We start from the raw sequence: 16,645 nt of genomic DNA, 5'->3' as shown, positions 1-16,645 counted from the left end.
CTGCTCTTATAACTTTATAAGGACAGTTCAGTGTAAAATCTCTCCAAGATTAAAAGAAGAAAACCCTTTTTTTAATTAATAACCAATAGTGCGTACACTTAATTACAAAAGGCACAATTGGAAATAAACCAAAAAAATAGTGGGATTATACAATCACTCCACCCTCCCCTCAAATCTAAACATGGACTCTTACCCCTCTTGAATCCCCACTTAAACCCACCTAAGACAATCCATACTGCACAGTTCCTGTATTCCTGTGAGCAGCTACAGCAACGGCTGCAGCACCAACAGGACCAAACTGAGATTGCGCCTGCAGCAGTTTTGAATCTATCACATGTAAGTGATCTGCCTTCGTGGGTGGTGGGTAGTATGGATTGGTGTTGACTTCAATGGCCATGCCAGGAGCAGGTTTTGCTGCTAAGTTGCGTTGTTCTGGCTGGGGTTGCAGTTTAGCATGTGATGCATCCCTCCGCATCTCCAAACCGGACTTGTCTTGATTGGCAGTATGAGTTCTGAAGAAACAGTGTGGAGAGACAGACTGAGGGGGAAGAACTGCGTTTCTGTAGAACGTCCTCGGATCATAGGTTTCCTTGATATTTCTGCCATTCTCATATGGAAGAACTGGTCCAACAACTCGTCCAGGTTTTGCTGTGCATGGGAAGGAAAATTAATTAACACTACTAGAGCAACCGAAAAAAAAAAAGGGAACGATGCACTAATTAAAAGCTAGTGGATCAAACAAAAGGCAAACTTAAAAGTCATTTGTGCTTCTGAAAGTCAGATTCATAACACACAACTTATAAGGCGTAGTCAATGTAAGGGCATTTGGGGGGCAAAGGACAAAAAAAAAGGCAACGTTGATTATTGGCTAAGCACCAAGACCAACTCTGGGTTGTTGATAAATCGTTACTTCATCATGATAAATTCTGCGAGTTCTAATTTAAATCCCATTCCTTAAAATAATCAGAGATGAAAAAAATAACTAGGTATTATTACATTGAAAAACTAAGGCTTCACAAAAAGGCAGTGTAGTACCTGTTGGGACCCTTGGTGGAGGCCGTAAAACCTTTGATGCATTTCCAGAAATTGCATCTGTTACTCTAAAATTGCTAGAAGCCTCTTCTGCCTGTCGGTTCTCATACGAGATCAAATTTGGCTGTGCATTAGGGGGAATTGTACTCGAGTGAACGGTGGATCTGCAAACAAAAAATATGGTTGGGTACACATCCATAAGAATATTGAAAAATCAGAGTAAACCTTCCGAAGTCAACATCTTTTCTTGATGAAAGCAAAGACTACAATATTGAGATACAATGAAATCATCTTGCAAATAGCCTACCGTGGAAGGGAGACATGCTTCCTCGCTAGAGGAATAACCGGTCCACTTTTCCCACTGTTTTCCTCAAGATAAGCAAACTGCTTTCTGAATTGGCCTATAGCACTGCATTCAATAAATATGTTATAAATCATCGATGGGAACAGAAAAATCCACATAACATAAAGATAGGATAGATAAGAAGTAAATTTTGAACCTCGGGTAGAGAAAACTAGTGCCTTCAGTTCCATTCAAGTAGTCCTTAAGTAGCTGAGGATGGTATTCTAGTATTTCCCGGTAAATTAGTTCCCTAATGTCTTCCTTTGTGACTCTTCGCCTTTCAAACTCAAATTCCAGCTTTGAAATAGGCTGACAAGAATGTTCTCTCTCAACTTTGGCTAGACCTTTGAAGTAAGGATCAGCTAGTGCCTATAAAACAAACAAAGAGATAAGGTTTTAGTCCGACTGTATTAAACAAAGAGAAGAAAGAAGCTCTACAAATCTACTTGATAGTGATTGCTAGTTGCATCATGAGGAAACTTTCATTTGGTAAAAGCACTCAATTTGACATAACACAAACCTCTTCAGCAGTTGGTCGATCCTTCGGGTCAAACGCCAGTAGCCTTTGCAATAGGCGGAGTGCCAGAGGATCTGCCTTTGGAAATTTTTGTGTAAACGGCACAAGAGGTTTTTTCCGCATTTCTGTTAAGTACTTCCTTGCCTTCTCATTTCTAACCTAAATGCATAAATGCCCATAGCGTCAATAACTTATGAAAGAACAGCAAAATGGACCAAAATGCGTGTGTGTGTGTGTTAAAGAGAAATTTATAGAGAGAGTGGGAAGAGAGAGGAATAAGTGGCACTTACCCCAGAAACAGTCTCTAGCTTAGGTGTCCCAAGGAGATCAGTGATCAAATCTAATTGATGAATAACACTTTTACCAGGAAACAATGGTTTCCCTGTCAATACCTCAGCAAAGATGCAGCCAATACTCCATATATCAATGGCAGGTGTGTACTGCAAACAAGATGCAAAGAAAAATGAGGCCATTGAACCAGAATCAGAAAGTTCACAAAGCACTTAAACCACTCCAGAGAAACGGGCATAACCTGACACGATTACCTGAATGACAGATACAACTTCCAGGAGAATTCAATAGTCCTCCCTGAACAAGAATTATTATAATCTAGCATTACTGCATACTATAAAGCACACGGAAGACATTCCAGACATAAATAAATACATGATCTCGACTACGACGAGCCAAGTAAAATTCCAATTACTTAGTTGGCTCTAAATTGCCAACAATTTTTTTTTTCTATTAGAGTAAACTCATTTTGAATCAAGAGTACAAGATACAACTACTTAGGCAATGCTACAATGAGCTGTCCTAAGAAAAATGTCAAATAACAAACCATCAACATCATAACCACATCAAGTTTAAACTCCAAAAAAGCAGGGAACATGATCTAATTATTTTTACCATTGCCTCTGAATATAAGCCCTTAATGGTAGAAAAAATTTCATACCTTGGAAAAGAATGACCCACAGAGTTCTGGAGCTCTATACCATCTTGTAGCAACATAGTCCTGTAAGTGTATCAAAAGAAGCAGCAATGACATTAATTGATCAGCAGGTTTGAAAATTATACCAGTAATAAATTATGTTGAAGGAAATTTAAAGCTAGAAAATTACTTACTGTCCAAAATATTGTTGTAGGGGTATCACTAAAGGCAACTCTTGCTAATCCAAAATCACAAACTTTGAGCTTGCAATTTGCATTTGCCAGTATATTTTTTGGCTTAAGATCTCGATGATATACATTTGCTGCAACCAAAAAACCCTATGCTTAGGTCATAGTGCAGAACTAATTCTAAAAATTCCACCCCCACTAGCTTCCCTTTCCTTATATAAGGAAACATAAGAAAAGTATAAATCTATCATTGAGGAATTAACACAACTATGGATAAATTCTGCTGACAAAACATTATTTAAGGAGCTTAAACAATTCATGGGAGAAATAAAATATAAGGACAATGGGCATAAATGAGACTCACCTGTATGCATGTATTTCAAAGCACGTAACATCTGGTAAAGAAAAAATTGATGATGCTCGCGGGTCAAATCATCATTAGCCTTGATAACTTGGTGAAGGTCTGACTCCATAAGCTCGAAAACTACATAAATATCTTTGAACTCCCTCTTTGACGGTGGCAACATGATGCGCTTAATTTCAACAATATCAGGATGTCTTAGAAGCCTAAGCAATTTAACTTCACGCAGAATCCTAATAGCATCAGAGATATGCTCAAATATATCATGTATTTTCTTTATTGCAACTTTCTCCCCAGTATGTGTGTCAATAGCCGCGCAAACAACCCCATAGCTTCCCTTCCCAATGACTTCAAGAATCTTATATCTATTCGCATCCCCATATTCAGTGAAAAAGTCCATATCTTTCAGGTCCTGAAAAATACCAAAGAATACATAAGTTTAAAATGCGCTTGCAAATATTAATACACGCTAATTTTAAAAAGCAACAAATTGCAACTTCCTTTTTTGGCAATCAACAAATTTCAAAATTTTAAAGTAAGTTTTATAAAAGACAGTGTGTAAGCAACACAAATCCAGCAAATTCTAATGGACCACAAGAAAACAGCCCAAGATCGATCACAAAACATCAACTAATTTTATGACAAATCCTGCTTCCTCAGGTCATGGTCTTGTTCCCATATCTGAGTCCGTGAAAAGTAACCGCGACATCCATTTTGAAAACCATAAAATCAAATGACCCTTGAAAAAAGTAATGGAATAATATAATAGAATCAGGTGCTAGAAGAAAAGGGCACAGAGTAAAATAATATGCCATGGTAGAGTATCAAACAATTATATTAGAGACTAGATTCCTTGCTTTGAATGAAAAGCCAGCACAAAAGAAACAGAAAGCAAAAGAAAAACTCAATCTGTACAAAACCACATCAAACAGAATATTCAAAACACATTCAGTAATTAAATTATTCTGCTTATTGAAGTTACTAAAAAAACAAATCTGATGTTTATTAGTCACCTTACAAATATGAACAATAGGATGAAAATTCAGGTAAAAAAGATTAAAGAATAATATAAACCCATAAATTTTGTGTAATATCTTTCATTCTCCAGAAACACATTTTCTCAGCAACCAAATGGTTGATGATTACCCCAACCCAGGTCTTGAAGAACCCCAAAAAAAAATCCACATAGAGAGAGAGAGAGAGAAAGATACCTTCTTTAGGTGATCTGCATGCATGTCCTTCTTGCTCCTCTAGTAATTGAACAAAACTCTAAATCAAAAGAAAACGACGAATTATAAATATTAGAGCTTTGCACTAAGAAGAAGAAGAAAACTAAACTAGCCACATTTGCCCCAGCGAGACCCACTCCGAATGACAAGCCCAAAATCCCTTCTAACACATACGCCACCAACCTCCTCTCACCCCTCCCTCAATTCCCAATTTCCCAGATCCAATTACCCCACGAGCAGCCCCAAATTCAAAAATTTCAACACAATTGAAACTTGAAACCCCAGAAACTTCGGAGAATCCAAACCCTAGGAGTCTTCAAATTTTGAAATTGGAAACCCTGGGCTCTCTTCGGGAACAAGAGATCCAGTAGGGTGGTGCCGGATCAGAGAGAAACGAAGGGAATTCAAAGAGAGAGGAAGAGAGAGAGAGAGAAGGAGAGAGATGGTCGTCGTCTTCTTTTGATTAATCTGATAATTGGTTTGGTTGTTTTATTTATCCACCATAATTGGAATTTTATACTTTTGTCCAATTACTCTTTTACACACTGTGCACGGAGACCCGGTGCGGTGGTACTGTTGGCGTGTACGTCAGTGGCCGTATTTGTAGTTCTTTTAAATACCATGCCTCTTTTGGTCTTTTAGTCGTAGAGAATATTGAAATTCCATCTTATCCACTGTGGATTCTAGGGAATATTGGTAGTGGCATTATTGACCGTAGATTGCATTTGAAGAACACTTAAATCTACGGTCAGCGATTGATCCCACGTCCAGCGTGGCAGCGTAGCACTCCTCATAATCCAAATAATTAAATCCAATACATAAGAAGGAAAGAACTAAATTTGATGTTTGAGAATAAACTAAATTTGCAATAACTAAATGTAATACATTTGAAATGACGATGCACGAGGAGTGATTTGGAATCTTTTTTTCTTTTTTTTTTTCATGTACTTATTATTGTAATAATGTAATCTTACAATTTAACCTTATAAAAGAATTTGAATTTCTCGAGTATATATTTTAGTTTCTTTATGTCGGAGTTATGATTTTGAAGATAGCAAAAATGAAATGACAAACAAAAAAAAAAGGAAAAGGAAAAGTTGGGCCTTTAATTGACTCTTGGAAGCTTTGATGGAGCATTGTACATGTCAACTGCAACAACTACACCTCGAAACCTCAAAACCACATACATATGTGCTGCCAAAACTTGCACATCTTCATGTCAAGTTGTCAACAGCTACAACACAGAGGAGAACATGCGTTGCCAAACTTGCACATCTTCATTCTGATGACCAGGAGGAGCAATCGCCTCCTCATAAGCATGAGTGTCCAAGTGTGCTCTTGAGATAGAACTTTGAAGGAAAGAATTGTGAATTGTATATGTGGTAGTGAGTGATTTTAAATTTGAAGGGTTCCTCTTCTTTATTTATTTTTTATGCAGCTCAATTGTATTAATGTTGAGAATAATGAGTGCTTGTTGGGCATAGCTCAGTTGGTTGAGCTATTCCACCTCTATCCATGTAGGCAGATGTTCGAAACCCCCAGACAAGAGCGGAGCTAAAATTGTGAAGTTTGGGGGGCTAGAATAGAAAATACAATAGTATATAAAACACTTAAATATGCAATAGTTACATGTCTAGAGCTAAATATTTCTAATTTAGTCATGTCTAGTTTGTTTTAGAGAGAATTTTAACCTAAATTATAAGGTGTTTAGTATTAGTTTTATATGTTATATATAACATAATAGTGGAGAGATAAAACATATGAGGGCCATGGCTACTCCGGGCCTAGGAGTGGATATCCACTATTGCCTCAGGCACCCAATAAATATTTGTGTAAACCCAGCTCCCCCAATTGCTTATACTTAAATACACACACACACACACACAAAGTGTGTAATGAGCTTGAAATTTTATAATTTTCTTGGCATCAATTTTAGATTAACGGAGAATGACCATAGAATAAAAAAGATATAAAAGAAATTACATGAGCAATATATGACAAAGAAAATTCTACACATTCATTAAGATATATATGTAAGCAGTGTCAATTATATATATCTTTGTACATATCATAATTCTGTCAATGTCTTTCGATCAATAATCCCAGGTCCAAAGATAAGTATAGACTTTTCATTTTCAAAAGGGTGAAAAAAGAATTATTCATTTCAAATTTATTGTGGAACACACAGAAAAGAGACGCAATAAAATCATATCAACACCGAAGCTAAGAAAAAAGACATTAAATAAAATCAACATGAACACTCCAAAATATCTGCATCACTCAAACTCAAAGGCTCCCTGTCATGGCATCGATAGATTACTTGTCGTATCAAAGGGTTTTCTTAGTCATAATGGAGGAGACCGAACCTTGATGTGGTGTTATCCTTCTTTGCCTCTAATCAATTTCAAAACGCGGCAAAGTGTATTACAATTATTTCGTAATCAAATCCGGATATGAAGATATATACTGTTATTTTTGTCCCACTCTAACAAGTACCAATCAATTTGCCTTGGCTAACATGTCACTGCTTTGAGTGTTCCACAGTCCACTTCCACCACTAGTTGTTGTCAAACCCTATATTTTGCTGGAAGATTAAGGTCACCAAACCAACAGCACAGCACAATCTTTATCAGGTTGGCCGCTAAAATGATAGTAGCCACAATTTTGCAACCATGCATGCATGCATTGCTGTTGCAACAAGAGTTTCCTGGACCACGCGTTTGCTCATGCATTGCTGTTTGTATTTTGAACCTTTACACACCCCAGAAATTAGTATTGTCATACTCTCTCTCTCTCTCTCTCTCTCTCTCTCTCTCATGGAATTATTTTGATACAAAGCTAGCTTTCTAAATTATCTGTGGGTTGTTTTGGTAGGTTCAGTTGGACATATAATCAACCCACTTAAAGGAGCGTGGGCTAACTGTTGGAGGTCGATCCCCCGTATATACAGGGGTGGAACTAGCCCAAGGGCTGTGGCCTAAGGAAGGTTTTGGGGAAAAAAATAATTAAACATATATAGCTTAATATTTTAATTATAAAAAAATAAATAATATACAATTGCACATTCTACCACATCAATAGGCATAGTCAAAGGTCTTCCACATTTGTATTTAGTGTCAAAGTTTGTCCCAAACATCAATTTTAATCATTTTCCATTAACGTATCTCCAAAAGAGAAACATTTTTATAATAAAATTCACCCTTTCGTGAATAATATGGCTCTAATTCTATTTTTTTTTCTTGTGTTTACAACTAGTGTGATTTATATGATTTAATATATACTTTTATTTCTAGAAAAACTATAAAAATTGTTAATAAAAAAATCATTAGATTTTAAGCTAGTAACTTTAGCTAGTCAATCAGTCGAAAAATTTATGTTCCGCCCTTGCATATATGTATTTACACATTGGGACATTTGTGCACAAAACACAACAACGTGGACAAATTATGCACACAGTAGCTGACAAAAGAGAAACAATTTAAGCATTCAAAGGAATTCGTTCAAAAAAAAAAACATTCAAAGGAAAAACTTGCTTGCCAATGGAATGGAGCCCAATAAGTTAGATGGCATCAAACATTCAAAGGTTTCTGTTGAAGATATAACATCATTTTTCTGGCCCATACTTTTTTTTTTCCACAATATGTTTGGGATTGGGGAATTGAAGACTTCGTTGCGCCAAATATCTCAATTTTTTGGGTCTACTATTGTAAAAACAAGATAAACTTAGACTCTATATAAATCCTTGCTCAAAATGAACATTAAGTACAAGAAAATCAAATGTGTTCAAATAGAATTTTCAAGAAACGTATTAATAGCCTAGACTTCAAGTTATTAATAGCGTTATAATCTTAAATTATAATTCTAAATCTATTATCCACGACATATTAATAACATCACGTGACAGTATGACCGTCCTACGTACTCTCACTAATCGTAATGTAAGTGGTCTTGCCACGCCTTTTTTTTTCCCCCTTAATCTCTTGTAGTAATTTTTGTATCAGGAATTTGTCCTTCCACAATGCAATACTATGAAGAGAGTATATAATTTTGAAAAAGTGTAAGAAATGTCTAGATGTCATGACCAGATAACCATAGCCTTGTTTGAGATATAGAAATTTGAAGTCGGGACTTGGTCAAGCATTGCTCTGTGGACGCAGGTTTGATGTCGTTTCTTCAAATCACCCTAAAACTTTTTTTCCAAAAGGGAACAGAAACAAACAGAATATTTTGCTTTTTTGATATAATTGTACAATCATGCTTTTCATATTCAACATTTTTTCACTTTTAAAAGATGATTAGACCAAGAAAATCTTTAGCAATTTCAACACTAATTTTCGAGAACATCTGAAAAGATTTTGCCAATCAATCAATCAATTTTTACCTAATCTTCGTTTGCAAAAAGATTCCCAATAATTCACATACCTCCATACCATGAACATGACGAAGAGAAGGCATGAAAGGGACGTGGAGTTTAAGTCTTTCACTTCTCTTCTCTGGTGTCGACCTATTTATTTTTCGGCTCACATGATGAAGGGATTGGCTACTCTCACCACTAATGCCAAAGCAGACCACAATCTTGAACTAGAAAGACTTATTCATGGCACCCAACTACCACCGGTATGGTCTTTTACCTCCCTTTAACCCTCGACTATCTTAAAGAAAATAAATCAGGCCCCTTGGTCATCTACTCACTACTCCATTAGTGCATTTTTCTTTTCATCGGACGGATAGGAACAGCTTTTTTTTTTTTCATTGTCTATCAATTTTTTTGAATTGTTAAAAAGTGACATGATACAGTGCCAAAAGTGTTGTGATTTGAACTCAGACCCTATTTTGGAAGATTTCAAGTCTAATCTTTTCTTTTCCTGCCTATTTTCTTATTAAATATAGACTACATTTTTTTGCTTTTGGTAGAAAAGCCTAAAGTAAAATGTTTGCTTTAATTTTTCCATATCCTCACTACTTTTTAGATTAATGCGTAGACAAATGTACGTACCTTGATATATAATCTGTTCTGCTGCACGTGGGAAGAGCTGTGTGTGAGGACATGTTATGTTATGTTATGTGAGTGAATGGAAATCTTTATGATGAGTTGAATGAGTTTAACTACTTGAGTTTTGAGAAAAACAGTACATATATATATATATATTTTATACAAATGGTATCTACTTTAATCTAATCTAAACTATGAATAGGGGGATTCGAACTCGGATGCAGAATGGGAAAAATATCTATTCTAACCGACTTGGCTAAGTCCATGTCTGTACAGTACATATATCTTTAATTATATCTTATAAGCCCAAAAAAAAACAAACAATTTACTCAAAAGTCAAACATTTACTACTTAACTTATTGTAAAGCCAGAACCAATAAAGCATGGAAAGAAGGTAATCAAATAATAAACCCAAATCAAAATATGATGAGAATGATTGAACCACAAGAATATGTATTATTTAAGAAGATAATTAATCATTTTTGTTATGTATTAATTGTACTAGCTAGCTATAAAAAAATTTAATCATGTTTATTAGCATATAATAGAAAATTTGCAAATATAGCTTAATTGCTCCTGTAATCATTGGGAACATGGTATAGCAATGGAAAGAAGAGACTAGGGAGTTTTTCGTAATGATGTGTTGGCCTTCTGCTGATGAGGAATAGAATTACCGATGGGATTTGGTCCTGAATGTACTTCGTGCAACACTTTCCTTTGGACATGATCGGTGGCTTCTTCAAACAATGACTGCTGTTGAGATTATGAAATCAAAAATATCATCAGGAAATAAAATAAGAGAAACATATCGTAATTCATTGATTTGTAAAGCATACGAATATATGATCACCTCACCTTGTCCTGGAAATCATCATTTGATGATGATTTTCTCACTTTATTTGTCTCCTCCACATCTAAAGCACACACATATAGACGCATATGTCAAGTAGAGATCATTAGAATCATTGTATATATTTTTTGTTTGTGTATGACACAGAGAGAGAGAGAGAGAGAGAGAGAGAGAGAGAGAGAGAGATACCTTGCAGTTTTCTTGTGGCCAAACTTGAGTAAGGTAAGAGATCATGGCAGACTAGGATTAAAAGAAAAATTGAGTAAAAGTTCATAGTGTCTCATTAGTAGCAATCATGAGAGAGAGAGAGAGAGAGAGAGAGAGAGAGAGAGAGAGAGAGAGAGAGAGAGAGAGAGGGAGAAGGCTTAATGCAATGAAGGGAAAAAGAAGATATCGGACAGGTAGACATGTATTTGACTACTGTCTTTTTAGTGAGGGATCGGTGTACAGTTGGGAGATGATCAAGTGCATGCAGTCATAATATAATACATCATGAGTTTGAGTTAAATGCTGGACCAAATGAATGAATTAAGTGATGAGTAATTTTTCAGTGTTCCTGTCATTTTTTACTCGTATTATAATATTTGAATTAATAACATTTTGTGATAATACCGTCTCACACACGCTCATTGTGTAAGTGGAGAGATTTTTAAATTGAATAAGAACAGTGGACATATATATGACGAAAAATGACGAATCATGTATAATTTCTTTTTTCTGGTGAATGAATTAGAAATTTGCCAATAGACTAGACCTTTCGATCATGTTTGGTGAGCTGGATTGGATTGGATATATTCAATTAAAATGAACATGAGTCCAGTTTGTTGTTTGGTGCACTTTAAATGCACAACGGACTGGATATGGATCTTAGAGTACCTCATTGTTTGAACAGCAAAAAGAGTCTTAAAATAATCAACAATGATATTTTCCATTTCTTTTTTATCATTAGCATAAGAGGCCTTCTTCGTCATCTTTGGATTGCCTTCTTCTCCTCTATCCTCTCTTCTGTTCTCTCTCCTTACTCAAACAAGCTTCAGATTTCGGGAATCTTTGTTTTTTAGTTTATTGATGATTGTTGTCTTGATTTTTTGGGTTAGATGTCGAATGATGTGTTTTTTTTGTTTAAATGTTCTTTTTTTTTTTTTCGTGACCTGAGATTGGAAACTAATCATTGGTTAGATCTTAATATGAGTTTGAGTTTGAGTTTTTGGTTTAATTCTTGCACAAAGTTGGGGTTTTCCTTCAATTTGAGGCAAAAAGTTAGGAATTTGCATCTTATTCTTGTTGAGAAAATAAAAAATAAAATAAAAATTTGAACTCAATTCCAGTCTGCTGTTTGATGCAAAATTAAATAGGTACTGGACTTAAAATCCAAGTCAATCCAGTCCAATGCTTCAAAACTCATCCTAGCCAGTGCAAACCAACCCACCAAAAGGGGCTTCGTGTTTTATTTTTCTGATGGAAAGGAAACTAACTGGGGCATTTGAACGATAAAGGGTAAGTGCCCAATAAACAAACAGGGACGAAATCAAAGCTGTAAAAGTAGTAAGGGGGAAGACAATTGCCACTGGGCATACTGTGGAACTCAGCAAACCCTGGCCGAGCAACTACAATGCTAATTAAAAGTGAAATTTCAGATAATAAAGCGCAGAGCTGCTTCTTGAAGCAAAAAACAATTTCAAAACAGCAATTCTTTTGTTCTATGTTCTTAGGAATAAATAATCAGCCGTAACCGTATAATACTTGGATAATGGCAAAATGGAGACAGAATATATATATCCATATTATGGAGGACTAATTCAAAGATCTGCTCTTCCAGGATATCTGGGGAATGGAATAACATCTCTAATATTGTCAATCCCGGTCGCAAAGAGAACCATTCGTTCAAAGCCTAAACCAAAACCACAATGTTTTACAGTCCCATAGCGCCGCAAGTCAAGGTACCACTCATATGGCTCAAGGGGCAGACCCATCTCCTTTATCCTGCAATAATAGATTCATCAAACAATACATTTGTCAAGTCAATATACTATATCAAACTATCCGTTACTCGATTGATGCAGAGGAGCAAAACAACTGCTATCAAAAACCTTGTGCAGAAGAGTACTCCAATGAAAATGATAACAATAATAGCAGATAAAAATCACTAAAACGGACAAAAAAGATACCATTGGGGTGATCAATCACACACTACAGTTCTCATACCTGCTCACTATAACATCATAACGCTCTTCCCTTTGGCTCCCCCCTATCAACTCTCCCACCTGAAATATAAGAATAGCATAAACGGCACACAAATTATACACACTGCTAAAGTATACAACAGAGCACTGAACTTGATGATATAAATGTTAAGAGTATAATGCCCACCTTTGGTACCAGGACATCCATGGCAGCCACTGTCTTTGAATCATCATTGAGCCTCATGTAGAATGCTTTGATCCCTTTAGGGTAATTATAAACAATAACAGGCTTCTGAAATCTCACCTCCGTCAAGTATCTGCACAAAAGCAAAGCAATAAATTGGTACGCTAAATTTAATCAGAAGCTGTAATAAGACAAACCAGCAGAATTAACGCTATGGGAATACCTTTCATGCTCAGATGCCAAATCAATCCCCCACTCTACATGGTTCTCAAACTTCTTACCATTTTTTACAGCCTCAGTTAGCAGCTCCACTGCTTCTGTATAAGTTATCCGAACAAAGGGTGTTTTAGCGACCATTGTTAGACGATCAATGCAACTTTTATCAATTTTGTCAGCCATAAATTCCATGTCTTCCCTGCAATTGTCAAGTAACGACTGACATAGATATTTCACATACGCCTCTGCACAGTTCATATCATCCTGCACGAATACACAAACTGTAAGACTTCTGCATGGAAAATAAGATTCAGATGTGAAAATTCATGGACAACAAAAAGTTTAGGAAGGGGCAGCTTCTACGTTTCCATGGACAATGAGATTAAAAATAAACACTAAAATCCAAAATGTATATTGAAGACTACACTAGATTTAAGCTTCACATACCTCAAGCTCTGCAAATGCTATTTCAGGCTCCACCATCCAGAATTCTGCCAAATGCCTCGAAGTATGTGAGTTCTCAGCTCGAAAAGTTGGCCCAAATGTATAGACAGTACTAAGAGAACATGCATAAGATTCGACTTGTAGTTGTCCAGAAACAGTCAAAAAGGCTTGACGGCCAAAGAAATCTTGGGTGTAATCAATCTTCCCATCCTTACGAGGGATACCAGGTTGAAGCTTGGATCTCTCCTCCAGTTTCACGACATTATCCTTTGCCTTTTGAAGCTCAACCACAGCAGCACCAATTTCCTGCTTACTTGCTTTAGCAGACTTGAGCTGAGCAACATCACTTCCTCTCTCCTTGATAATAAGCTTGGCAGCTTCAATGTCTGCTTCTGATGGAGGAGGGTTCTCAATAAGATCCTTTTCCAACTTTTCAGCTTCATTAATCAAGGTAGTGACTTGAAACATCTCACCAGCACCCTCACAATCACTGGTGGTGATAATTGGAGTCTGAACGTAACGAAATCCATGATTGTGGAAAAATGTGTGGGTTGCATATGCCAGGGCATCTCTGATTCTAAGGACTGCAGAAATCTGAAAGTGGATACACAAGATACACGATAATCAAACACTAATTATTAAAAGCGTAAAAGGTCCTATAAAAAAGTGAAATTAGAAAAAGGCCTTGGAGGCAACATATTATCATCAACAACTGCTCTTTAACATCTCAGTCAAAAACCAGTTTCATGTTCAATCAACCATTAAATTTAAATTTCATTTATTTGTTCTATAAGAAAACAGAGTTTTATTAATACCAAAACAAGAAAGTAGAACCAGGGTGGACAAGCTGTCCAATCAGCATCACATCAGTAAGGACTAAGCTACAATGGAAAAAAATGCACTTTCTAACATCTGTCCAAAATCAAAGCATTATTTACGCTCCTAAGAAACAGCTGCTTCCAATCAGCCAAACAAGAACGTAATGTCCCTATAATGTGAATAAACTAAAGCACCACTGAATGTATAGCATATGGAGTTACCTTAATCATACAAATGTTGATCATGTTTCTAATAAATAAATGTACAGCATATAGAGTTTAATCACATTGATAACAACAAAATTCAAAAAAGTATATATATAGAGTCACATGGTATATCTGTGTGCACAGTTTATGAGCTTGTGCACGTTTCACGTCAATGCAAACAGCTTACCGTGTTGGTTCTGGAACGTAAATGAACATAGTCCCTCAAAAACTCAAGGGGGAGCCTGGTCTTGGGCAAGGGGTACTTCGATGGGTCAACCAGACCAACATGGATCACCTTCTCGACCCGAAGCTCCACCTTCTGCCTTTTCCCATCTGGGGGAAGCTTAAGCACGCCATCCACGACCAAGCTTGTACCAGTCAGCACAAGCTGCCCAAGGTCACCCTTGTCTGCTTCCACAATGACCTGAAGGTTGCCCGAGCATGACCCATCATTCAGCTCCAGGAATGCAAATGCATCCTTGTCGGCCTTCCGACCAGTCTTCACCCACCCACCAACCCGGGCTAGCTTCCCGGCTAACCCGGACCCTCCATCAGGCCGCAAAATGATGGATTTAATGGGGACTCTATCAGAAAATTGCGCTCTTTGAACGGAGGCATTGTTGTCTAAGGTTGCTGTGGCCAGTTGCGCAGTCAAATCGTCAGCCATTAGGTGTTGTAACTTGTAACCTAAGGCAAAGAGTCGGAATTCAAAAACTTCTCTATGAAATAGCTGTCAATATTTAAACCAGATTAAAAATTCAGATTTAATTAAATTAAGCATTGCAGATTCAATTAAATACTTCGCTGGAAAAAGCAAAAACAATAAAAATTTCAGTAAACAGAGGACAGATCAATGAGACCCACAACGACACGCACACTCAACAACATATTCACACACACACACACACACACACGCACACACACACACTTCATATAAATAAACTCGAATTACATATACATAAGCTATATATCAAAATTAATCAACATTAAGAAGGTGAAAAATCCGGATGAAAAATTACCCGATTGCAGAGAACGGAGATGGGCAAGCGATGCCGAGACGAAGATAACTAACTAAGCTCACGGCGAGCCAGAGAACGGAATCTTTGACTTAAGGCGGTGTGACGCCGCACCAGTGGTGTACGCCTTGCGCCTGTGCGGTGGCGTATGTCTTCGACGCAAAGAGACAGAGAGAAACTGAGTGACAGAGCTGAGAGAGAGTGGGTGAAGGAGAGCTAAGAGGAGGCGGCGGCGAAAGATACGAGTGCGCTGAGTTTTCCTGTCTTATATGCGAAAAACCCTGCCACTTCACCTACGCTGAGTAGGATTCTCATCCAATTAGAACTTGCCACGTGTCCACCAAATTAAGAACATACAAATTTGAAAGATGAGTAAATATCCCTTAGTTTGCTGATTTACCACTTTGATCTACGTAGTTTCTATTTTGTTAATTTTAGGCTTAGTTTTATCATTTTAAATTAGAGGATTTTAAGAACACCTTATAGATTCAATTAAATTTCTTATAATTCGGCTACAAATTGAAATTGAGGGGCCAAAGTAATAAAATCAGCAGATATAATAAAGGAGGAAATTAGGTTATAAAATATAAAATATAATGTATTTTAAAAAGAATAATACTAGTCTTACCACATGTTTATACCACAATTTCATATCACATTATGTGGCAACTGACGTGTACATACCACATCATTTAAAATAATAGTTTCTATTTTTCTAATTTTATTTATTAAAATACATTTCTTTCATTTAATTGATGTGGCATATGATATGGATATGCCACATCATGGTATAGAAATGTGGGATAAAAATGTGGTAAGTGTAACATTACTCTTTTAAAAAAAATGTTTCATTATTTCATTGAAAAATTATATGAGTGTATTTGTAATGTTAATTTTTTTGTCACACTGCAAAAAATGGAACCTTACATCTATCATAATCCTACTCCCGCCCAAAAGCAAGAGTATTCTCTTATTTTTGGCTAATCTTGTGTTACCACACCTACTTTTCTGTCTATTTCTTAGGTGTGTAATGGATGAGCAAATTGTGACATTTATAGCTCTACTAGTTTTTTTTTTTTTTTGGTTCTTTTTCAACCATATCTGGTTCTGGTTGCTCCGACTTTGTTCATATTCGG

General features: G+C 36.4%; 2 protein-coding genes and 1 long non-coding RNA gene across 4 annotated transcripts; all 3 read right to left on the bottom strand.

Annotated features, from left to right (window-relative positions):
* Positions 1-49: 49 nt before the first annotated feature.
* Positions 50-5,088, bottom strand: MPK19 (MAP kinase 19). The gene is made up of 10 exons (XM_008228132.2): positions 4,581-5,088; positions 3,373-3,781; positions 3,015-3,142; positions 2,845-2,904; positions 2,183-2,332; positions 1,896-2,051; positions 1,533-1,744; positions 1,340-1,441; positions 1,036-1,196; positions 50-648 (listed from the first exon to the last, which is right to left on the bottom strand). The coding sequence occupies exons 1-10, from the start codon at positions 4,602-4,604 to the stop codon at positions 221-223; spliced, it is 1,830 nt and encodes a 609-aa protein (XP_008226354.1). The 5' UTR covers positions 4,605-5,088; the 3' UTR covers positions 50-220.
* A 4,939-nt stretch (positions 5,089-10,027) lies between these two features.
* LOC103325945 (uncharacterized) lies at positions 10,028-10,808 on the bottom strand. The gene is made up of 3 exons (XR_016125127.1): positions 10,631-10,808; positions 10,447-10,505; positions 10,028-10,344 (listed from the first exon to the last, which is right to left on the bottom strand). It is a non-coding gene; the product is annotated as an uncharacterized LOC103325945 (long non-coding RNA).
* Positions 10,809-12,072: 1,264 nt separating this feature from the next.
* On the bottom strand, positions 12,073-15,758 carry LOC103325946 (asparagine--tRNA ligase, cytoplasmic 1-like). 2 transcript variants are annotated; one of them, XM_089047765.1, is made up of 7 exons: positions 15,513-15,758; positions 14,681-15,223; positions 13,472-14,062; positions 13,032-13,288; positions 12,812-12,941; positions 12,647-12,705; positions 12,073-12,424 (listed from the first exon to the last, which is right to left on the bottom strand). In XM_089047765.1, the coding sequence occupies exons 2-7, from the start codon at positions 15,158-15,160 to the stop codon at positions 12,241-12,243; spliced, it is 1,701 nt and encodes a 566-aa protein (XP_088903891.1). In that variant the 5' UTR covers positions 15,161-15,223; positions 15,513-15,758; the 3' UTR covers positions 12,073-12,240. The 2 variants fall into 2 exon arrangements, with proteins under 2 accessions (XP_088903891.1, XP_088903892.1); XM_089047766.1 differs by having other exon boundaries at positions 14,681-15,180.
* Positions 15,759-16,645: the final 887 nt, after the last annotated feature.

This window comes from Prunus mume, linkage group LG3, assembly GCF_029339155.1.
Source record: "Prunus mume cultivar Tortuosa linkage group LG3, ASM2933915v1, whole genome shotgun sequence".
Taxonomy (NCBI): Eukaryota; Viridiplantae; Streptophyta; class Magnoliopsida; order Rosales; family Rosaceae; genus Prunus; species Prunus mume.
The sequence above is the reverse complement of the archived record's forward strand: the minus strand, read 5'-3'. Positions and strand labels throughout refer to the sequence as shown.